Raw genomic sequence first — 23,792 nt, 5'->3', positions numbered from 1 at the left:
ATTTTGAGTGAATGTTTTTGAGACATTTGTGTATAACTTTCAGTTTGTTCAGTGGAGGATTAGGTTGTTTATGTAATTGTAAGGAGCAGTAACTTCTTGGCTGATGAGTCCAAAGTTTTTAACTGTTTTCTTTTCAGTTGGAGGAAGTAAGAGATAGAAAGGAGATTAGGGTGGAAGGGGTCTTTTTTATTGTAGAACCATGGATTTAGATTTCATGGACTAGTAAAATTTCCCCCAGAAATGTATTAAGGAAGTCCTGTTCTTACCACCATTTTACAGAAGAAGAAATAGGTATAGAGATATTAAATACCTTGTCCAGGATCAGCTAGTAAGTGATGCTGCGGGGTCATGAGCCTAGTAAGTTTGTTCCCGAGTCAGTGCTCTTAATTTAGTTTTGTGGAAAATTCAACTGCATTTTCCCTGGTTTTCTTATTTTACCTTGGTCTTAAAAATACTGTGATATATTGGCATTTGAGAACTGCTGCTAGAAAACTATGTAGCTTTGTATTATATGTTTATATGTATAGTTAATTTATTGAAAGGAGTCTATAGATGAAGTCAGCGTCACTCTCCTAGTTTGCTGATGTTTAGGTTCAGTAGAGAGGAAGATTATATAATCACAGAAAGGATCAAAATCCCCTTGTAAAGAGATCTAGGAATTACAAAGGGCAGCTGGAAACAAAAAGACCTACTGGCAGGAATTTTATTGCCCATTATTTGAAACTGGCCAGATCCCTCTTCTAGGATCAATGTTGGTGGCTTTGGGGTCTGGTCTGATAATTCTGACACCTCTAATATTGTGTCATCCAGCCAAGACTACTTAAAATTAGTCTCAAGTCGTTAGCTCAGGCTATCCAGCTGTGGTGGCCTGGTGTAGCTGCAGGACTTGTAACTTGCAAAATTGCCATTCTAGCTGGGAGACTATGTCTTAGGAGTTACAGAATGACCATTGCTTGTCGCTATTATTGTTCTTATTACTGCCCTTGCCAGTGGCCTTTTGCTTACAGAATTCAGTAGCCTTTTCACAGATATTTGCCCTTAACCCCTCTGAAGTATTTGACCCTGATAACCACCCACCCAACTTGGAATCTTTCTTCCTAGTTTTTTTAAAAATACTGTTATTTGGGGTGTTTTTGTTTTGTTTTTCTTTTTAAAAATGATACATGTTCCGGGGCGCCTGGCTGGCTCAGTTGGGAGCATGAGACTCTTAATCTTGGGGTTGTGACTTTGAGCCCCATGTTGGGTGTAGAGGTTACTTAAAAATAAAATCTTTTTTTTTAATATAAAATCTTTTAAAATAATAATAATAACACATGTTCCTCAGCACAGCCTGAAAACACTTCATGATCTGCTTCTCCAGGTCAGAAGTCTTATACTGGCTCTTGTCCTTTTTGCTGTTGGGACTCCCCTTTTCTTTATTCACTCTGCTACGGATATGTGGACCACCTTCTTGCAGTGCCAAGCTTATTATTATCTCAGGACCTTTTCACCCATGCCTTCTACATAGAATGTTCAGTTTGCTCCTTAAAAGCTTTCGTGCTTGGGGTGCCTGGGTGGCTCCATCGGTTAAGCATCTGCCTTCAGCTCGGGTCATGATCCCAGAGCCACGGGATCAAGTCCCGCATTGGGTTCCCCACTCTGTGGGGAGTCTGCTTCTTCCTCTGACCCTTCCCCCTCTCATGCTTTCTCTCACTCTTTCTCAAATAAATAAATAAAATCTTTTAAAAAAACAAAAAATAAATAAAAGCTTTTGTGCTCATGTTTGTGCTCGCTCTTCTTCCCCTTTCTTGTTCCTGCTTCTTTCCCCTCCCCTTTCTTTCCTCCTCCCTTTTATGAGCTTGTTGATTCGTAGCTTTTTTTTTTTTTTTTAAGATTTTATTTATTTATTTGACAGAGATAGAGACAGCCAGCGAGAGAGGGAACACAAGCAGGGGGAGTGGGAGAGGAAGAAGCAGGCTCACAGCAGAGGAGCCCGATGTGGGGCTCGATCCCATAACGCCAGGATCACGCCCTGAGCCGAAGGCAGATGCTTAACCGCTGTGCCACCCAGGCGCCCCTGATTCGTAGCTTTTAATTTGTTTTTCAGCTTGGACCTTGTGTGCTTCCCCCTGCATATCTCCATCTTAATCTGCTTTATGTCCTTTGACTAACTTAAACTTGACCTTCTTCAAAATGACCTTACCATCTTCTTGCCTTCCCACCACCCCAGCATCCACACTGGCTAACAGTGTGGCGGTAGCCCCTTTCCACATTCCCACATTTGTTCCTATTCGATGTCCTTGCCCACTACCATAATAACCCACTGATTGGTCTGCAGACATTCAGTCTCTTTACCTCACTTTGGGCATATCAGCTACCTGTTGAAGAATCTATGACAGCTCCTTGTTGAAGACCACATTGAGTCAACTTGGCTTGAGAAAAAGTACGTTTAAATTAAACTTGGATCGTGATGAAAATTCTAGATTGTTGTTAGTGTGACCTCAGTTGAATCGTTAACCCTTTCAGGCCCTCTATTTTTTATATTTTTGGAAACAGAGTTATACGTTTATCAAACATACATTTTAAAGATCATTAAAAGTCTCAGAGTTGGAAAGCATCTGAGAGATCTGAGCTCTTGGCCAAGACTTGAGTCCTGAAGTATCCCGTATAGGAGCTGGCAGCTTACTTTTCCTAAGAGCATCCATCCCACCCCAGGGATGGTCTAATTGGTAGGATCTCACAATGTGGGTGAAGATCTTTTCCCCTGTATCTTCACTCTTAGTTTAACTCTACCCTTGTAAGCACACAGAATATACATACTCCTCTGTGATAATTCTGCACATATTTGAAAAAAACAGCTGTCATACCATCTGAGATTGTGGACTGTTATTTCCTATTATCTGAACAGTCATCAGTAAACCTTTGAATAACTGCTGTGTGCGTGGTACATGCATTTATTAATGCAGACTTTTTGAAGCTCTGTTTCACTGTTCAGTCATTTTGAGCCTCCCTTGAAAAACCCTGTCACACACGTTGCAGAATTAGAATGCATTGTAGAAGTTATTGGCGTGAGTCTTTATCCACATCAGTGTATCCTTGACAAATAGTCCAGCCTCTGCCTGGGTGTTTCAGGGCATGATAGATTGACTAGGCCCTAGGTATTGATTGCCCTGGTGATAAGAAGGTTCTAATGTGGCGTCGTACTGCCTGCTCTTCTTACTCTGGGAAGATCCCACTGCTATATCCAGCCCCGTTTCTCATTGCCCTTTAAGCTGTCTGGTTCAAGCAGGTTGACTCATGGTCAATGCTTATACACATTGTCCTTGATTCCAACTCTGACCTCATTTGTTGACCAAATATATTGAATTCTTCATATATGGCATGCACCGTGCTGGGTATTAGCGGTAAGCAAACAGATGCAGTCCCAGCCTTCTTGGTGTTTTAGTCCAGTGGGGAGAGAGACACAGCTAAAAGTCAAGGGGTTCTTTCACCCCCTTCACAATCTTGTCCAAGGTTTGCTCTGTCCTTGGAAACTTCTCTTCCTTCCTGCACTGATTTCTTCCTTTTCTGACTCCTATGGTTTCTGCTTTCATCGGCACACATTTTAAATACACTCATGTTCTGTATTTCTTTTGTTTTGTTCTGCATTTCCAGCTAGATAAGAGCCTCTTGGCATTAGTGAACGTGTATTTTACTTTCATTTCCACCAGTGGACATGGAACCATAGTGGGCTTGAAGTAAGTGCTCAGCATATTGGTTAGGAATACGCTGTTTCAACCTTCAGTAAGGGAGAAGGTCCATCAGTGTGGTTAATTCTTGATTGTCCATTCCAGAGTTAAATGACCCTTGTGTCTGGCACTAGAGCCCTGACCTTCTCTGCATTCTACGCCTTCTAAATCATTTCACCTGGCACCTTTAAAGACGGAAATAGTGAGTGATCACTATTACATGAAGGAAATTTACCTTCAAGGATTAAACTCCTTTCTAAAACTACATCTAATACTTCTTAGAGAAATGGAGGTCATTGGCAAATTACAGCAGCCTTCGTGTAATGGGTTGGCTTTCTTCTTTGTGCTCTTTTGGCATGAATCATTAGTTTTGAGGTGAGCAAACAGCAAGTCTGGTTTAATGAAAACATGGGCAAAGTAGGATTGTAGATTTTTAGAACGTCTTAAAAATACCAGCTGAACTATAAGCTCTCTCTCACCCTACCCCCAGTAGATAGTTAGGAAACCAAGGAGGGACCCAGAGAGGTTAACTCTCTTGATCTAGGTACAAGCTAGTAAAGCCAAAACTTACTGTCTAACTTCTAGCCCAGTTTTCCTTAAGGATAATGTTAGAAACATAAAGTTGTTTTAAGCTTTGTCCTGTGGTGCTTTGTGGGGGTGGGGGATGAGGAGATCAGGTTGGGTTTGTAATAAGAGTATAGTCAGCTCCTATTTTATATGCTGCTGCTAAGGAGGTTAAGTAAGTCACCACGGTAGGTGGGACAGGTTACCTTCCGTTTGAGTCTGTTTCTTCAGGTAGGGTCAGAAACAAAGAGGTAACTGAAATGACTCAGCATGGTACTCTCTCTCCCTTTCCCCCTTTTATTTTCCTTCTTTTTCCCCTCTGTTTCTCTGTATCCTTTTCCCCCTCCCTTCTCTCTTCTTCTCTTTCTTGCTTTTTTTTACCTTTCAGAAAACCACAGCTTTTGGACCCTAAAATAGGTCTGGATTGATCGTACAACTTTCTGAAAGGTAAAAAAAAAAAAAAAAAAAAAAAAAAAATCGGGGCATGTGAAGGTTGGCTTTGGTGGGGGATTGTGGGGTGGGATTATCTTTAGTTTATTTCTTTCTGCACCAATTTAATTTACACCATGCCATATATATTCCAATTTAATGACATTGTACAAATGGTTTGGTGCTGTATACACAGATAAGTTAGGTCTTTAGCATAGGAAATAATGTATTTCTAACAGTCAGAATGAGAATCAGCAGTAAAAATCAGGCATGTGATAACAATTAGTCCTGAGGAAAACAGTAGCCCCTGGCTCTGTTGTTAATGTACAGGACTTTTGATTAGGATTAGTCTCAATGGAAAGCCAGGGGCTCCTTTAGATTTTTGTTTTTTCCCTGGTTACTTTTTAAAAATTACCCAGTCAACTGTGATTTTCAGAACTTATTTTGAATTTAAAAGTTACCCTTTTAAAATGAATTTCTGAATCATTGCTTTCTCCTGGCATGAAACTTTGGAGAGAAAGTTATTTTACTGTCTGGATATTTTATTGCTTAGTAAAGACACCAAAGACTTCAGGATTTTAATAATCCTCTTCCAGAGTATGTTGTCAATTGTATTTGATGAGCTTGACTGCTAAGTTGAAGGTTTAATTAAGTTCTGTCATTGTGTTTAAAAATTATTAAGATGCAACGAAAGATGGTGAGGTATGCCTGTATCGGCCTTCTTGTTGGAACCAGCCCACACCACCCCACCACTAATGTAACCTCTACTAACTGGAAAATGCAGTTAACAAATAATGAGCTACTGCTGGGTGTGGAAGTCATAAAATGTTTCCTGGAAATTAGTAAAATAGATTTATACATGAAAGGAAAAGGAGGGTGTATTTGAAAGTAATAGGAAGTGTACTTTTAAGTAAATTAGAAGTACTTACTAATAAACCGATAATTTGAAACATGAGCTAATTTTTTTTTCCTTTTTAGAAAGACAACAAAGTTGCTGCATAGTCTACAAACAAGTCTTTGAAAATAGGTGGATTTCTAGCTCTTCATGGTCCTGAGAATTGGTTTCAGTCTTTGAGAAGAATGAAGAAGTGAATTTGCTGTATATTTGTCACCAGCACTGGGTTTTTGTTTGTTTGTTTGTTTTTCTGCTTAATTTCAAAGATACAATGCAGTTACTTTTGGGGGGGGGGAAGGCTCATCTTAAAAAAATGAGCATTAAATATATTTGGAATAGCAGAAGGTTAAGTAATTTCTTATGTATAGTTAAACTACAACAGTACTTCAATGGGACTTATAAGTATTTTTTCATCACTGAAAGGATTTTTCTTATCACTAAATTGTATTTGGCAATTATTGTAAGTTGCCTGCAGATAGGGCCGTGATACTGTGTTTTGAGCCACAGAAGGTTGTGTGTATGTGTGTGTGTGCTCGCGCGCGTGTGTGTCTATATCTTTCTCTTTCTTTCTTTCTTTTTGGAAATCCTGTAATATCCCTTTTGAGGTAGCTTATTTCGTCAATTAATTAGGGTGCTGGATGGTAGAGAATTTTGTCAGTCAACTATGTACACACAGTAAATACTGTTTCTTAGGCAAAGGTAACTTTTTTATATAGTTGTAAAATTCCATTATATTCCATTGCCAAAGAAACATTAAGAACTTTGTATAGCTGTATAAAAAGCAACTAATTTTTTAAAGAATAAACATTTTAAAGTCAGCAAATGTACTGTGTCCTTGCAGAAGTTGATGTGCTGAGGAGCAGAGCTATGGGTGGTGGGTCTTTTTTCATAGCTTTCCCGGCTTCAGATTTTTGATTTTGATTTTTTTTTTTAATGTTTGGAACATAAATGAAGATTTGATACATTCTTCCATTATCTGAAAAGGATAAATTACTCGCACTCATTGTAAGAACTTCATTTTATAACAAATGGCATATCACAGGATTTGTCCAAATAATAAATATTTTCAGTATATGAATGTAAATAATCATAGATAAGAATGTACTTAGCTGTATTTTCAAATAAGCACCCTTCCCTTTTTTAAGACAATAAAACTGGGCATCGATTAACCTGTTCTTCCTGATATGCCTGGAATTTTGTCTTGATATCTTGATTCATTCCATTATATTTCAAGAGGATTCAGAGTGCTAGAAATTATTTTGGCAACCTATAAGATATCCTAACACTGGTCCTTGGGCCCGTGGCCCACAAATGACTCGGTAGTAGAGTTCATTGCTAATTATAAATCACTAGTAAATCTTTTTGATATTTTAAGCTATAGTGGAAAAAATATCTGGCCGCTTTCGTGTTTTTATGAAGGCCATGAAATAAAGGGATCCAAAGATTTAAATATTTTTATCTATTTTGATTTTTGTTAACTTTCTCCTTAAAGGATTAAATAGTGATAAAGATGTGGAAAACTGCACTGTAGGAGAATTGGAATATTTAAAGATGGTTGATATTTTTAATTTTAATTTTATATCTTTTGTATAGCTCTACAAGGAAATGTTTTGTAATTTGGTTTCGTTTAAGGTCCAGTACTTGGCAGCCATAGTTTAGATAATGTTGCTTAATACTGTTTGCTTGCATGTTAACAACAAAACCTTTTGGAGGACCCACAAATCATGATATTGAACACATTTCTGAAACATTCTGAACATCAAAGCAAGTGCTATGATAATACCTATGTAGACTGTTTGAGATGTCCAGGGCCAGTTTCAAGAAAAGCTGTAAATACCAGCTCTGAAAGTACGAATTCACGTGTTTTCCAAGCCCTCTGGGTCACTGACTAAGGCATTTGGTGCCCCAATAATAACTGGCAGCATGGCATACCTGCAGTGCACCTTACAATATTAAAGCAAGGTTTTTATTCTAAGACAGAATAAAACTGTTAAATAAAAAATGTTCGTCAAAGTTCTTTCTCTTTAAATAGTAATAAGAAACATAATGAAAGACCTCTTTTAAGTTTAAGAATGGAATTACGGTTATGTTTATATTCCCTAAAATAACTAGTTTCTAGCATTTTCCCCAAGATTTATTTATTGTTGTAGGTGCTTAAGAAGCTGGAAGCCGGAAGCCCCTTTGTCCCCCACTAGGGTGCAGTGTTCTTGAGTTGCAGTCCCCGTCTTGAGGTGACTGAGCCAGCCAGGCACAGGCCAAGCTGGAAGGCTCAGGCTAAAATGCTCCCTCTGTGGGCACGCAGGTGTGAAAGAGGAGAGAGGGAAGGGTTGACTCCTAACCTCATTTGTTGGATAGACCTTGTCTCCCCCTGGAAAAGCAGGACTTCTAGGGCGTAGGGAGAGAGGTCAGGAGTGTTAATCCAGCTCAGTGGCTCTTAATCAGGGTTTGAACTGACATCCTAAGAGCATTTAGGACTATGAGGGGATGTGTTTTGGTTGTCGAAGTGGCTGAGGACCACCATTGGCATTTAAGAGTAAGGGCCAGGGTGACAAAATCCTGCACTATGCTCGATATTGCCACATAGCCAGTTGTCCAGCCCAAAGTACAGCGGTGGCCCTTCTAGTTCGAGAACTACTGGCTGAAGTCCCTCTACAAGAGAAGACGATGAGAGGGGAATTAATTCTTTTCCTCCCCCAAAATCTTTAAAAACATCTACTGAAGAAATTGTGTTTACATGGACTATGAAAGGACAAGGTATAAAGGGACCTTACTTGGCAGTGGCACAGTCAGTGTTTTGGAAAGCCATTAAATTACCATTTCATCCCGGTCTCCCTCAAGAAATGGTTCACAGATCTTTTCTCCAGATCTGCTGAGGGGCATTTGTCAAGTACAGATTGCCATACCCCACACCTCGAGTGTCTGAGTCTGAAGTTCCATAGAGGAGCCTGGGCATCAGTCCGAGTCCCACAGGTAGTTCTGATAAGCAGGTTTAGAAAAACCACTTTAAAACAGCACCGCCAGCTAACCTCATCTAGCCCCCTCCTTAGAGGGCCTTGGTGATGTTTTCACAGGATTATTTTACCATTTCCCCATCCTTCCAAATCCAGTACATCCAGGTTGTGACGGGGGCATTTCCTCAGGACAGAATCCAGGAGAACACAGGGAGACAGAGACTCAAATTTCCTACGGTTTGGCTGATTTGAGTACTGAGACTTAGTTTTTCATTCCTGGCGTACAGGAAAAGGGTGTGTGTTGTTTCTGTGTCTCCGTTTTACATGGCCGTTGTCCCTGGTTCTGTGGGTTATCTGAGAAGTTGCGCCTTCTGCACGTCTGTGTGCTAATCACTCGGGTCTAATCGTGCACAGATGCGGTGTGATGGGATGCCTCGGCCCTGTTGGTTCAGAGCTCGTTTAAACTGTGACCGTCGGGAGAGGTCAGTGAGATAAAGTAGTGGAGGTGAGTAAGATCTAAGGAGCTCACACGTCACATGTCACTTTATCCGTTTGACTGTGTTTTTTAAAGATAAGTATTAATACAGTTGGAAGCCAACTTAGGAGAGTAAAGTAGCACCTTTAATCTCTGAATCTGAGGATGCTAAATTGAGGTTTGCTCAGAGCAGGCTGCCCTTGCTCCTCCCAAGGAGACACAAGGACAACTTCGTGGAAGAGGTATTCCCTGCCTGGGAGTTGGTCAAGTGAGGGAAACAAGGGAGTGTAGCTTTGAGCAACAGGGGCTTGGAGGCCAGCGGCAGCCAGGCAGCCAGCGAGAGTGTGCACTGGGAAGCTAGAGGTACAGGTCCCAGGCATTGGTCTTGGGAAAATCCCAAACTTCTGAGGAGGAGTGATGCAAAGGTTCTTCTGTTTTTCAGAGCCAGTGTTAGTAAAAGCAAGCTTGTGGTTTTGAGACATTTATAAATCTGGCTCCAAGAGCACGTGGTGAGACTATGAATCTAATGTGGTTTCTGTTCTCAGTGATGGTGCAGAGCTGTGAGCCAGTGGTGTGGGTGTCCTTTAAATTTCAGCTTGGTTCATATTTAACGAACTTGGCTGACTGATACAAATGTTTTCAGGTTTAGCTCATAAATGTATCAAAATAGACCTGAATCTGATTCCAGTTCATAACGAATGTTGATTTTAAGGAAATGCTTTAAAACGCACTGATGTCCATGTTGTGGTTCTTAAAGAAAGTAGCACTGCGAGGCCAAAGCATATTTTAGCTCAGTAATAAGGCTTTCTTAGTGTGACTCCATTTAGTAAGTCTTGCCTTTGCCTCTAGACTTGAAGAGTAGTCTGAGAGTGGAAGGAGAGAGGAAAGAATGCCAGTCTTGAGGGGGTGTGAGGAGCCTGGGCCCAGGCGACTAGTGTTATGAATTCCAGTGAATGGCTGATAGTCGTCCCAGTACAAAGGACGGGAGCATGTTTACTAGGTGTCTGGAGTGTGCCTCTCTAATCCTGGTACTCACCTAATCCTGGTAATCCTCCAGTGCTAGCCTCACACAGGATTGTTGTTGAGAATGCAAATCCCAACATTGCAATTCAGGATTTTGCTTGTGCTGAAATGGTTTTGTAAATTTTTTCTTAAAGTGTTGGTTCGGTGTTGGTTATCACTTGCTCTCTTCCTTTGTGTTTAATAGCATTGCTCTGTCCCAAAGCGGGTAGGTTGCAGTTTATAAAATGGAAATAGGTATTGCTGTTGTATTTTTGCAAAAGTCATACATTTAAAAAGAATATGGACAGTATGGGGTTCCTGGCTGGCTTAGACAGTAGAGCATGTGACTCTCGATCTCAGGGCTGTAAGTTCAAGCCCCACATTGGGCATAGAGCTTACTTAAAAAAAAGAGAAAGAATATGGGCAGTATGGAAATGGTCTTTATTTTTTTTTTAAGACTTTATTTGTCAGAGAGACAGAGCGAGTGAGTGTGTGCACGCACAAGCAGGCTCCCTGCAAGGAGCCTGATGTGGGACTCGATCCCCAGGACCCTGATTATGACCTGAACTGAAGGCAGACGCTTAACTGACTGAGCCACCCAGGTGTCCGGGAATAGTCTTTAAAAATAGATAAGAGGAAAAGGAAATTTACAGTCCCACCACCCCGAGCTAACCATTGTCAACACTATTTGGGTATACTCTGCCTGCCATCGTTCTGTACAGCTGTGTGCTTTTCAGCAAAAATGTATTCACGGTATATGTACTATGGTGAAACTTGCTCTTGTCACTTAATGTATTGAGTAGCACCATTTTAGTTTTGAAGTATAACATATACAGAGAAGTACATGTATCGTAATTGTAAACAGCACCCAGTTTGGGATTCAGGTTATTAACAGTACCCCAGAAACCCCTCTATAACTCCCTTCCAGTAGCCCCTTGCTCCTCAGGGGAAATTACTCTCCTGACTCATAATAGCGTAGATGGCTTTTGCTTTTTGTTGGTCTTTATATAAATTGAATTATACGCTATATACTCTTTTGGTGCTTAGCTTTGCTCAACACTGTTTGTGGAATTAGTCCATGTTGTTGCATTTGGCTGTGAACTGTTTTCATTGCACTGTAATATTCCATTGTGTTAATAGCCCACAGTTGAGCCGTTCTACTGTTGATGCCACATTTAGGTAATTTCTACCTTTTGGCTGTCAAAACAATGCTGGCACTGTTTTTTCCTCTGCAAGAGAAGCCAGAGCTGGAGTAGGTGTGAGGAGCACTGATTTACACCTCTTGAGGACTTAGTGTGAAAGATGGTAGTGCCCAACTATGGTGCCACTCCACACCAGCATGCTACTGCAAGTAATTTATTACTGACCATAAAGTACTAGAAAACCCTGGTATACAATAGATGTAGACAGAGATGTATAGATTAGAGCAGACACACAGTTAATCCTCCCCTGCACATGCTCCCCCCACCACCCTTCCAGTAGGAACACTAGAGTATTTCTTTCCCTGCAAACCTGTGTTCAGGATGTGGGCTTGATGTCCTTGTTCCTGCCCCTCCTGGTGAAACCCCTACTTACTTTGTTGGGGCTCATGTGATCCTCCCACTCTCCTGGTTTTGATCATCTAATCATCTCATTACTACCCACTCTTAAAAAGTCTGATACCTGCCTTTCTCTTCCTACCCACTTCTGTCCTTCCGAGTGTCCAGCTTCTGTGTGGTTTACCCATCTGCATTGAGAGATCCCGGGATAATCCTAATCAAGGCTATGATTTCTCATAGCAAAAGGATACAAAACAAAGTTAGCAAAGAGAAAAGACACGGGCAAAGTCTGGAGGAAACCAGGCCCAAACTTTCTGAGGGGACTTTGAAGTGGAATCACACAGGATGTGCTTTATTCCCCCAGCAACAAGTTGTTACAACACGTGTGGAATGTTGTCTACCAGGGAATCTCATTAGAGACTTAGTGCCCAGGGTTTTGATTGGGGGCTGGCTACGTAGGCACCGTCTGCTTGGCACATCCCAAAATCCCAGAGTTCCAGAAGTAAAGCACAATTAAACCATATTGATTGATCAAACAGTTCAGGCACAGTGAGCCACTCTTACCAGTTCTGGGAATGGTAGAAACCCTCCTGAAATCCAAGTTTCCAGATACCAGCCAAGGACCAAACTTGTAAGCAGGAATTTTAAAGGCTAGCGGTCAGGCCTGGTATGTTAACTCTTCTGGGCGCATCCCACACCCTGGTTCCTGTTCCTTGTACTGGGACCTTTTCCTCTTACCCTCCATCTCCTATCCAAAGCTGTGGACACACCTGGACCCTGCACATGATCGACATCAATTTCATCACTTCTGATTTGTGGATCTCTAGACACCCCACACTCATCTTCCAACTGGCTTACTCAAGAAATAATCCTAGGGGGCACCTGGCTGAACCAGTTGGTGGAGCATGTGACCCTTGATCTCCCGGATTGTGACTTCGAGCCCCACATTGGGTTTAGAGATTACTTAAATAAAATCTTTTAAAAATAAAAAAGGAGGGGAACCTGGGTGGCTGAGGGAGCCTGCTTCTCCCTCTCCTGCTCCCCCTGCTTGTGCCCTCTTTCTGTCAAATAAATAAAATCTTCAAAAATAAATAATAGTAATAAATAAGGGGCACCTGGGGGGGCTCAGTCAGTTAAGCGTCCAACTCTTGATTTCAGCTCGGGTCACGATCTCAGGGTAATGGGATCGAGCCCAACGTCCGACTCCAGGCTCAGCACGGAGTCTGCTTGTCCCTCTGCTCCTCCCCCTGCTTGCTCCCGTGTACTCACTCGCTCTCTCAAATAGATACAATCTTTAAAATAATAAAATAAAAATAAAATCTTTAATAAAAAAAATGATAGTGACCTAACGACTCCCTTGCTTAGTAACTGTTCTTAGCCTGGTGCAAATCTCCAGGTCAAGGATCTTTCTGCTTTGGACTCATTTAGCTCCCACCTTTCTTTTGCTTTCCCCACCACCATCTTCCACCAGCCTAGACTCCAACCATGGTCCATCATTTATCTTGCAATTACCCTGAACCCCCTTATACTGTCTCTTGAGCTGCTTCTGCTCCTGCCTAGAGAAACTTCAACTGTGAAAGCACCCATCCTTTCACACTGCCAGTATTCACCCAGAGGGTTTGATCCTGCAAAAGAGAATCACAATTGAGTAAATTAGTACCACCGTAAATCTGATTACTGCTCTCTACTGGGCCCTCAACATGGCCGCAAAACTGAGTTCTTTCCTTTAATCACCTCTTTACAGTCAACAAAAGGCCTAGCCATCTATTTCAAAGAGAACTAGAGGACATTGGATGGAAACTACTCCCAATACTTAACCACACTCTAAACCAACCCCATCTGCGTGCAGCCTTTTCCTGGTGGCCCTATAAAGAAAAAAAAACAAAAACTCCCACCATTCCCAGACATAAAATACTGATTTACCTCTCTCTGCCTGTATCTTCAACATCTTTCTTGATAAGGAATCCTTTCACTTGCATTTAATTATGCTGGCATACTATATCCTATTGTGTTAATACATATTAATATATAATTGTAAGTATGTAGCATATTTATTATGTTACAAACTCCTTTTTTAAGAAAATGATACTTGGGGCGTCTGGGTGGCTCAGTTAAGTGTCTGCCTTCAGCTCAGGTCATGATCTTGGGGTCCTGGGATCCCTGCATCGGGATCCCTGCTCGGGGGGAGTCTCCTTCTCCCTCTCTCCCTGCCCCTCGCCCTGCTTGTGCTCTCGCGCTCTCTCTCCCACCCTCTCCCTCTCTCTGTCAAATAAATAAATAATCTTTAAAGAAAAGAAAATGGTGCTTGAATCCTACATCCTACCAGCCCCTACCTACCTCTGACAAAATGCCCGGTCTCCCTTTCACTTAACCCACTTGATCTACTCCACCAAATTTTTGGTAAGGTCACCATTGATCTTGAGTGAGCCTTTCCAGTTTTTCTGTCATTCTTGCTTTACAGAAGTGTTTCATACAATTGACCTCTCATCTTCCTGGCTGCCATATTCATCTGGTCCTCTTACCTTCTCCAGCTGCTACTCCTCAGTCTTCTAACCTGATCCTTCACCACCCCATTTTGAAATAATAGTGCTCCTTAGAGTTTTACTTTAGCTTTTTTCTCTTTTAAAGCTGCATACTCTCTGGCCTCAACTTCTATGGCCTTAACTATATGGAGTTATTCTCATATTCACATACCTACCACAGATCTCTTTCTGAGTCTAGACCTGACTTCTTGTTACCTGTCTTTGAAGGTCTTAACAGTAACCTGTCACATTCAATGTCCCCAAACTGAAGTGATCTCCCCTCTACTTTTCTTCCAGCACTCCTTTTATTTTTTTTTTAAGATTTTATTTATTTGAGAGAGAGAAACAGAGATTGTGAGAGAAAGCACAAGGGGGGAGGAGAGGGAGAAGCAGGCTCCCCCGCTCAGCAGGGAGCCCGACGCGGGACTCGATCCCAGGATCATGACCTGAGCCAGAGGCAGATGCCTAACCAACTGAGCCACCCAAGCACCTCTCTTCAGCATTCTTAATCCCAGAATAGAGGAGTGCCAGCTGAGTATACCAGAAATCTGGCAGTCACTCTTTGACACTCCGTTTTCCTTCCACGCTGTACCAGCATCACACCTGTTTGATAGGAGATATATGTGTACATATGTGTTTTTATTTAAATCAAAGATTTTTTTTAAGTGTTTATTTGAGAGAGAGCACGAGTAGAAGGGAAAGGCAAAGGCAGAGGGAGAAGCGGACTCCTCGTTGAGCAGAGAGCCCCATGCAGGGCTTGATCCCAGAACCCTGGGATCAGGGCCTGAGCCGAAGGCAGACACTTTACCAACTGGGCCAGCCAGGCGCCCCTAAATCAGAAAGGATTTTAGTGAAAGGCAGTAGTCATGCTCACAATCTTATCCCTTCCTACCCCTAGTCTTCTGTTTTTAGTTTTGCTGATTTTCTATGGAAAAAGGGAAAGAGTATGTTTATTCGACAAATATTTATTGAGCCCTTACTGTGGAAGAGGTATAGTTGCAATTGCAGGGTAAGCAGCAGTGAACAAAACAAACCTGGGCCTTACTGGGGCTTTTTTTCCACTGAGAGGAGACAAAATAAATGAGTAAAATATGTAATATGTTAAGAAAATCATTGAGTGCTATGAAGGAAAAGCCCCGGGGACAAGAAAGGGTATATGGACTGGAGGATGGATTTCTGCTTCCAATTTAAAATACGTTAGAAAGGGGGTGCCTGAGTGTCTCAGTCGTTGGGCATCTGCCTTCAGCTCAGGTCATGATCTCAGGGTCCTGGGATCGAGTCCTGCGTCGGGCTCCTTGCTTAGCAGGGAGCCTGCTTCTCCCTCTGCCTGCCCCTCCCCCTGCTTGTGTCCTCACTCTCTCTCTGACAAATAAATAAATAAAATATTTTTAAAAGAAAGAATAGGAGGTTAGAGAGGAGGAAGCAAGAGTCCGGTGTAATGATTGTCATTTATTCTGAGGTATAAGCAAGTATAAGGTTTGGAACAGTAGACTGACAATCTGGCTTGAGGAGAACCTCTGGCTATTGTGTTGAGAATAAAGTAGTAGGGCCAGAAGCAGGAAGACCAGTTAGGAGGCCAGGGTAGTAATCCAGAATGTTCTCCCTGCTGCCGAGGCCTTTGTGGCGGAGTCCTGTGGTGTGGGGGCCAGCACGGCGGCCTCAGATTATTTCTCTGACCAAGGCTTTCGTGTATGCTTTCACACAGTTCAAAAAGAGGATTTAGAGTCAAAAGTTTTCCTCTTCGTACTATCCCTCAAACTTAAAATTTACCCTCTTTCCACATGGAGGTGGGTTGTTTCCAGTTTTTGCTCGTACAGAAAGTGCTGCAGTGAAGGACCTCCATGACTTAGTTCACAAATAGGTAAGATAAATCCAATAACTGGAAATTCTGGGTAACAGGAGATATAGCTTTATAATTCTTATAAATATTCCTGTGTTCCCCTCCATATGAGATGATAGCAATTTACACTTCAGCTGGTTTTTGAGGGTGCCTATTACCCATATGGTCACCAGGACGGGGTTACCGCACTTTTGAAAACCTTTGCCAGTCCGTTTGATAAATGAAAAATGTTTTCTCAGTACCCCATGCATTTTACTCAGTGTGTGGTTGGATATTTTTTCTTAAGTAAGTTATTAGTACTTCCTTTTTTAATAAATTTATAAATATTCTCTGATTATTTTTCTTTTAAGATATTAGACTTTTTCTTAGTTATTTACAGTTCTTTTTTATTAGGGAAAAAAATCTTGTTGAAAGTAATACCTGTATATAGTTACTACAAATGAAACAAAGTACCTTATAATAAGTCTGCTTTTCTTACTTAGAGGCAAATACTGTTTCTCTGTATTCTTCTAAATAGTGTCCTTCTTCAAATTTGTGTGTGTGTGTGTGTGTGTGTGTGTGTGTACACACTACCCATATCCCGCTTTTATTAATACATCAGTAGGAAGAGCCTGCATTAACTGTTTTTACTTTGTTTTGTTTTTTCACCTGTTCATCAACTATGGACCTCCTGATAGGAAGATTTACTCTCTTAACCCTTCACACAGAGATTCACACAACCTTCCTCAGTACCTTCAACATATTTATCATAATATTTGATTAAGATAAATACTTAGTAATACTATAACTAAGCAAATACCATTTATGAATGAGACAAATGTATAAACCTCATCTGTATTTCCTTTCTTACAAATCTTTTATTCTTCCTGGCACTAAAAATTACTTTACTTTCACATGTTGGTTGACTTTATTTTTTTTAAGATTTTATTTATTTATGGGGCACCTGGGTGGTTCAGATCATTAAGCGTCTGCCTTCAGCTCATGTCATGATCTCGGGGTCCTGGGATCAAGCCCCGTGTGAGGCTCCCAGCTCAGTGGGGAGTCTGCTTCTCCCTCTCCCTCTCCCTCTGCTCGTGCTCTCTCTGTCTCTCTCTCTCAAATGAATTAATTAAAATATTTTTAAAGATTTTATTTATTTGAGAGAAAGCATACACATGCACAAGTGGGGGAGAGAGGAAGCAGACTCCCTGTGGCACAGGGAGCCCAACACGGGGCTCGATCCCAGGACCCCGAGATCATGACCTGAGCTGAACACAGATGTTTAACCAACTCTGCCACCCAGGTGCCCCTGTTGGTTGACTTCAAAAGCTAGAAACAAATAAGTGGTATCCTGCTATGATTTTGTAAGAATTCTTCAGTACAGAGCCAAGTGGTGTATGCCTTCCCTACAATTCTAGTTTCACAAATACTGTACCTCTCCAAGAAAATATATTACTATTACCAAGATTAAATGGGTTGTCTTTTCTTAGATTCCACCAGTTTCTTAAAATCATCCACATTTTAGGGGCACCTGGGTGGCTCAGTCAGTCAATCTGCCTTCAGCTCAGGTCGTGATCTCAGGGTCCTGGGATCGAATCCTGTGTCAGGTTCCCTGCTCCATAGAGAGTCTGCTTCTCCCTCTGCCCCTCCTCCCACTCGTTCTCTCAATCTCTCTCTCTCTCTCAAATAATAAAGTGAAATATTTAAAATAATAAAAATTTAAAAATATATCGTCCACATTTTAATTTGCTTCATGATTGGATTTGCCTTTCTTCACCAATTTTTTTTAAAGATTTATTTATTTATTTGACAGACAGAGAGCCAGCGAGAGAGGGAACACAAGCAGGGGGAGTGGGAGAGGAAGAAGCAGGCTCCCAGCAGAGCAGGGAGCCTGATGTGGGGCTCGATCCCAGAACCCTGGGATCACGCCCTGAGCTGAAGGCAGACGCTTAACAACTGAGCCACCCAGGCGCCCCTCTTCACCAATTTTTAAATTGTTTTTCCTTTATCTTCTTCCCTTTTCACATTTAATGTACACAAAAGAATATGTAATTGTAATATCATGAGGAACTCTAAGTCTGTTATTTAACACAAAAACTAGTGTTACCAACAACCTGCATCTATGTATTACAGCTCCCCTGTTCATTTGTGCTTCACACAAAAGGAAACCACTATTCTGAATTTTACATGTATTATTGTCTGGGTTGGGGTTATGTTTACAATGTTTATCCCTAGAATTTCTCGTTGGTTTTGCAAATTCTCTCACTCTCTCTCTAATTTTCTCTCTGACTGCCTCTTGTATTCTCTGTTGCTTGGAATCTATTTCATTCTTCTTGAGCTCAACAATTTTCTAATATACTTTAGACGGTTTTTTCCTTGGACCATTACTTTCTCTACAGCTTTTTGTTATTCCTGGAATTGCTGAATGGCCTTCTTCTTTGCTTGTATTTGTTGCTTTTATCATATAATAAAGTTTTTCTAAACCCTCAGCCATACTGCCATTCCAATTTGGTCTATGAAGTCGTCTTTTTTCTCCTAGAGGCTGTTCTATAACTTTCTGCCATCCTACTAAAATCCAAACTGCTTTCGAGATCTTCAGCAAAGTGATGATTCTGGGATTTCTTTTCATTGCTCTCCTGGATGAGAGTCAGAGTTTCATGGATGCCATGTTTTCCATTCCCTTGTTTGCTAGAATTCTTCCTTAGGGAGCTTTCTAAGAAAGTATATGTAAAGGGCCAGATAGTATGGTCTTTGTTACATCATCATCTTTTTTTAATTTAACAACCCTTCAAGAATATAAAGACCACTCTTAGCTCCATAGCTGACCCTTGTCCTAATATGCAGTAGTGCTAAGTGCAATGCCAATCTGATTCTTTTTCATTATAGATGACATGTTCTTTTTCCTCTCTGGAAACTTATCATTGTCCTTTGTGTTTAGAGACTTTATAATGACTTCTCTGGGTCTGGGTCCTTTTTGGTTTATCCCAGTGTTATACTGACCAGTTCGTAGACTCTTGCATTTAAAGATTTGTGTCTCTCCTTTAACTCTTTCTCTAACTACTTCTTGGGTAATTTCTTACTATTGCCACCCACACTGTTCTTTCAGTAAATCTCCCTCTTAACTCAGATGTAAGAGCTTCAAATGCATCCTCTGTGTCTTGGTTTTTTGTGTGGGGGGGGGTTTTTTTCTCATATTTTCTTTCCTTACTGATTGTCAGTCTTGGTTTCCTTCCTATAACATACTTCATTCAAATATCTGAGGACTCTTGGTTGTGTCTCGGTAGAAAGAGGCAGAGTTGTTGCCAGGAGCTCCTTTTGTTTTCAGAATGGTCTTCTGGCAGGGTTTGCTCTAAGGTAGTGAGTGCTCTTTATCCTTGAGATTTCTGAATCCAGAGGTGCCCGTGATATTCACAGATCCCACAGATAGCTGCAGAGAAGAATCTTCCTTTTGTTTGTTTTTCCGAGCAATTTGTTCCCTAATTACGGGTCATTCTACTTTCAGCAGTGAGAGGATTATTCACCGCTTTTGTGCAGACAGACCTAAAATTAGTTTTTCTGTCTTCAGACCTCCTTCTCACTCTTACCCTCTTGTCAGTACCTGCCGCCTCAGAGTCTGAAGCATTTCGGAGTCCAGACAGGTGGCCCCTCCTGCACAGAAGCACCCTCAGGCATGGTCCAGGCGGCTGCACCCTCTGCTCTGCCCTGGGTCACTAAGCTTACTCCTGATGCTCTAACCAGTCTAGAGATTTGTTGAAAAATACCTCACAGATTCCTTTCTGCCCAATTCTATTTATATTACAAACAGTATTTTACTCATGTAATGACCTTTTAATCTAGTTTTTTTTTTTTAAGATTTTATTTATTTATTTGAGAGAGAGCACAAGCAGGGGGAGCAGCAGGCAGAGGCAGAGGGAGAGGGAGAAGCGGCTCCCCCTGCTTGTGCTCTCTGTCTCTCTCTCTCTCAAATAAATAAATAAAATCTTAAAAAAAAAAAAGAAGAAGAAAACATTTATAGTTGGTTTACCATCTTGAGCCAGAAATCCGTTGACCTCTGCCCTGGTTTGAAGTACCTTCAGCTCTTGTATGTATTACTGCAGTAACTTCATCAGTCCCCTTCCATCCATACTGCACTCCTCCAATTCATTTTCTATGCAGCAGCTGGAATGAATTTTTGGGAACTCACATCTGAGCATCAAATGATATCCCATGTCTTAGAGAAAGGCCTCTAATGTGAAGGCCTCAAGAGACTGTCCTACTGGAAATTCTATCACCGCAACTATGTATGGTCTGATATGGACGTGGTCATGGTGTCAAGGAGCCAGACCCATGCTACTCACAAGAGCCAGCCCCTGAGCGGGGCCTCTTCTCTCCGCAAGGCCTCAGCCCTGGTTTAGGCCTCTGAGTCACAGATCTAAAAATAAGGCACGAGGCTGTGAGCTAGCGGGCCGCTGCACACCTCTGGTTCTCTGGCTCGGTGGTGTTCCGCAGCAGTGAGTCCCCATGTCCAGCACTGCTACTGCTCCAGACAGCCTGGAAATTCGGCTCAGCTCCCCCAGGGACTAGGCCTCCGAGCTGCCTGTAAACGCTGGACTTAAAGTTGTGAGTGACCAGAACCTCAGACCTGTTCTCTGCAAGTGTCTAGAGTTTCTTGACAAAACAAGAAATGCCGGGCCAGCCCATAATTTAACATCTCGCTAAATGAGTCCGAGTCAGAGGCCTCTCTGTTCTTTGGTTTCCAGACTCAGTGGGTTTGCTCTGCAGCTTTTGTCAACCCAGATGTTGACTTACGCTCAAAACCTACCCAGTGTCTGGGCCGGCTTACTTTTCTCTTCCAGCTGCTACTTGGTTTAAATGTGGAAGTCCTGGAGACTTCAGCCTTCCATGGAACTGAGATGGGCCACTGTCCTGGTGTCTATCCCTAGCAGTCAGAAGATGGCTGCTTTTTGTTTTCCCAGGAATGGAAAGGAGTTGTCAGACATGCTCATTTTTGCATTATCCCGAATTGAACTTACCTTGTTCTTGCTTAACTTAAGGAGGCAGGGAAGTATAGAACCAAATATTAGCACAAGTAATGTCTGTCACAGCCAACTACCAGAAAAGGACAGCCAGCTACAGATGACCTGGCAAGGATGAGCCCACACAGACTGTTGGTGGAAAGGCTGGCAGTACCCCAGCAATTGCTGGCATGAGCCCCAGGGTGCCTTCTGGAGCAGGCTGACATCTTTTCACATTTGATTCCCCACCCCCTTCTGCTATGAACAAACTGGGTATGCACATAGTTTTCAGCCTTTTCAAAAGGAAAGAGATTTTTTTCTCTAATTCAGCAAATTAGGAATAGATGGAAACTTAATCTAATAAAGGATATTTACCAAAAATGTTAGGCAATATTACATGTAATGGTGAAATATTGAACTCTTGTCTTGAAACTGGTGTCAACTATCACCACTTACATTTAGCACTGTATTGGCCATCCTGGCTAGTGCAAAAAGGTATGAAAAAAAAATAATGGGTACAAAGATTGGGAAAAAGAGAAAACTAGTATTTGTAACATGACCTGATGGGATATGTACAAAATCCAAACCTATATCCAAACTACTATAATTAATAAGTGAATTATCAACATATACAAAAGTCATTTGTTTTTATAAATAAGCACCAAGTAATTAGAAAATGATAAGTTAAAATATTACCATTTATAATAGTACCCTACCCCAAAAAATCAAATACCTAGTAATCTAACAAAAGATGTGCAAGAAAGACCTTTACACTGCTGGGGCGCCTGGGTGGCTCAGTCATTAAGTGTCTGCCTTCTGCTCGGGTCATGATCCCAGGGTCCTGGGATTGAGCCCTGTATCAGGCTCACTGCTCAGCAGGAAGCCTGCTTCTCCCTCTGCCTCTCCCCCTGCTTGTGTTCCCTCTCTTGCTGTGTCTCTCTGTCAAATGAACAAAATCTTAAAAAAAAAAAAAAAAAAAAGACCTTTACACTGCAAATTACAGAACATTTCCAAGAGAAAAATAGGGTCCTATCTTTAAGACCTTGGACTAGGCAAAGAAGACACCAAGCAAAAAGTGATAACCATAAAAGAGAAAAATGTTGATAAGTGACTTCATTCGAGTAAAAATTATCAAAAGAAAGTGAAAATGGGAGCCACAGCTTAGGAGGAGATATTTACATCATGTCATACTAGCCATCAAAGAGCTCATACCCAGAATATATAAAGAACTACAAGGCTGCTTTATTTAAAAGAAAAAAAAACAACAATTCAATTTTTAAAATCTTGAACAGACAATAAGAATATTCAGATATCTAATTAACATGTGAAAACATTCTTGACATTTTGTCATCAAAGAAATGCAAATGCAAACCACAGAGAGATACCATTCTACCCCCACAAAAATGACAAACTTTTTTGAAGACCACAATGTCAAGTGTTGGTGAGGAAGTGGAAGAGCTGGGATGGACACACTTTGATGGTGGCAGTGTAAACTGGTACAACCATTTTGGAAAGCTAATGGGTAGTGTCTACTAAAACTAAATATATATGTAGTTATGATCCAGCAGTTTCGCTGTTGGGTATGTACCCAGTAGCAGTGATCAGCTTATGTCCACCCAAAGACAGACAGGAATGTTCATAGTAATCATAATAGCCAAAACCTGGAAATAACACAAATGTTCAACAACAATAGAACGAGGAGTGGTATGTTCATCAATGGAATACAGTGAAAAAAAATTAAAACTTGTTCTACGCAACATAAATGAATCTTACAGACATCATGATGAGTGAAAGAAGCCAGGCACAGAGAGTACATACTACCTGATTTCATCTACGGGAAACTCAAAACGGGCAAAACTAATCTATAACGGTAGAGATGGGGGCGCCTGGGTGGCACAGCAGTTAAGCGTCTGCCTTCGGCTCAGGGCGTGATCCCGGTGTTATGGGATCGAGCCCCACATCAGGCTCCTCTGCTGGGAGCCTGCTTCTTCCTCTCCCACTCCCCCTGCTTGTGTTCCCTTTCTCGCTGGCTGTCTCTATCTCTGTCGAATGAATAAATAAAATCTTTAAAAAAAATAAATAACAGTAGAGATGAAGTAGCAGTTATCTTTGGGGGAGGCAGGGCCTGCTCAAGTCTTCTATCTTGATTGGGATGTTGACTACCGTGTGTATATATGAGTGAAAGTTTAAGCTGTGCCCTTAAGATTTATGTACTTGATGTAAATTGAACATCAGTATAGAAGATCCGTGGAAGGGGACCTTGGATTCTCTCCGTTGCCCTTGCCCTTTGATACCACACACAGGCCCCTGAGAGCCTTGCTAACTCCGTTCACCTCTGTCTCTCCACCCCCCTCACCCCTGCCAGTGCTATGGAAACAAATTTTTGCATCAAACTCTCCAGTGACTTCCTGTTTCTCTTAAGAGCCATCCTGCCCAGCCTGTCTTGTATGATCTAGTCCCCGGGGAATTCCCTTTGCCTTCCCTTGGTTCCTAAAATGAGCCAAATTCCTTGCTTCAGGGCCCTTGTACAGGCAGTTCCTTTCATCTGGAGGTTTTCCCCAACTACAGTTGACCCTGGAACATTGCCGAGATTTGGGGTGCTGACCACCCACACACAGTAAAAAAAATCCACGTATAACTTTTGGCTCCCCTAAAACTTAATAGCCTACTGTGGACCAAAAGCCTTACCGGTAACGTAAACAGTTGATTAGCATGTAGTTTGTATGTTATATGTATTATACACTGTATTCTTACAATACAGCTGGAGAAAAGAATGTCATTAAGAAAATCATAACAGGGGACGCCTGGGTGGCTCAGTCCTGGGATCAAGCCCGCATTGGGCTTCCTGCTCAGCAGGGTGCCTGCTTCTCCCTCTCTCCCTCTGCCCCTCCCCCAC

General features: G+C 41.6%; 1 protein-coding gene across 3 annotated transcripts in view; it reads left to right on the top strand.

The window, feature by feature from the left end:
• Positions 1–7,597, top strand: part of LSM14A (LSM14A mRNA processing body assembly factor) — a 54,941-nt gene extending 47,344 nt beyond the window's left edge. For 2 of the 3 annotated variants that reach the window (XM_019805896.2, XM_011232267.3), the window contains 2 exons: positions 4,660–4,718; positions 5,679–7,597. In XM_019805896.2, coding sequence (XP_019661455.1) covers positions 4,660–4,683 — 24 coding nt within the window. In that variant the 3' untranslated portion in view covers positions 4,684–4,718; positions 5,679–7,597. The remainder of the gene's footprint in view (positions 1–4,659; positions 4,719–5,678) is intronic. The other variant, XM_002925190.4, reaches the window with a different exon arrangement.
• The last annotated feature ends 16,195 nt before the right edge of the window (positions 7,598–23,792 follow it).

Source organism: Ailuropoda melanoleuca, chromosome 12, assembly GCF_002007445.2.
Source record: "Ailuropoda melanoleuca isolate Jingjing chromosome 12, ASM200744v2, whole genome shotgun sequence".
Classification (NCBI taxonomy): Eukaryota; Metazoa; Chordata; class Mammalia; order Carnivora; family Ursidae; genus Ailuropoda; species Ailuropoda melanoleuca.
This window is presented reverse-complemented; position numbering and strand designations above follow the sequence as displayed.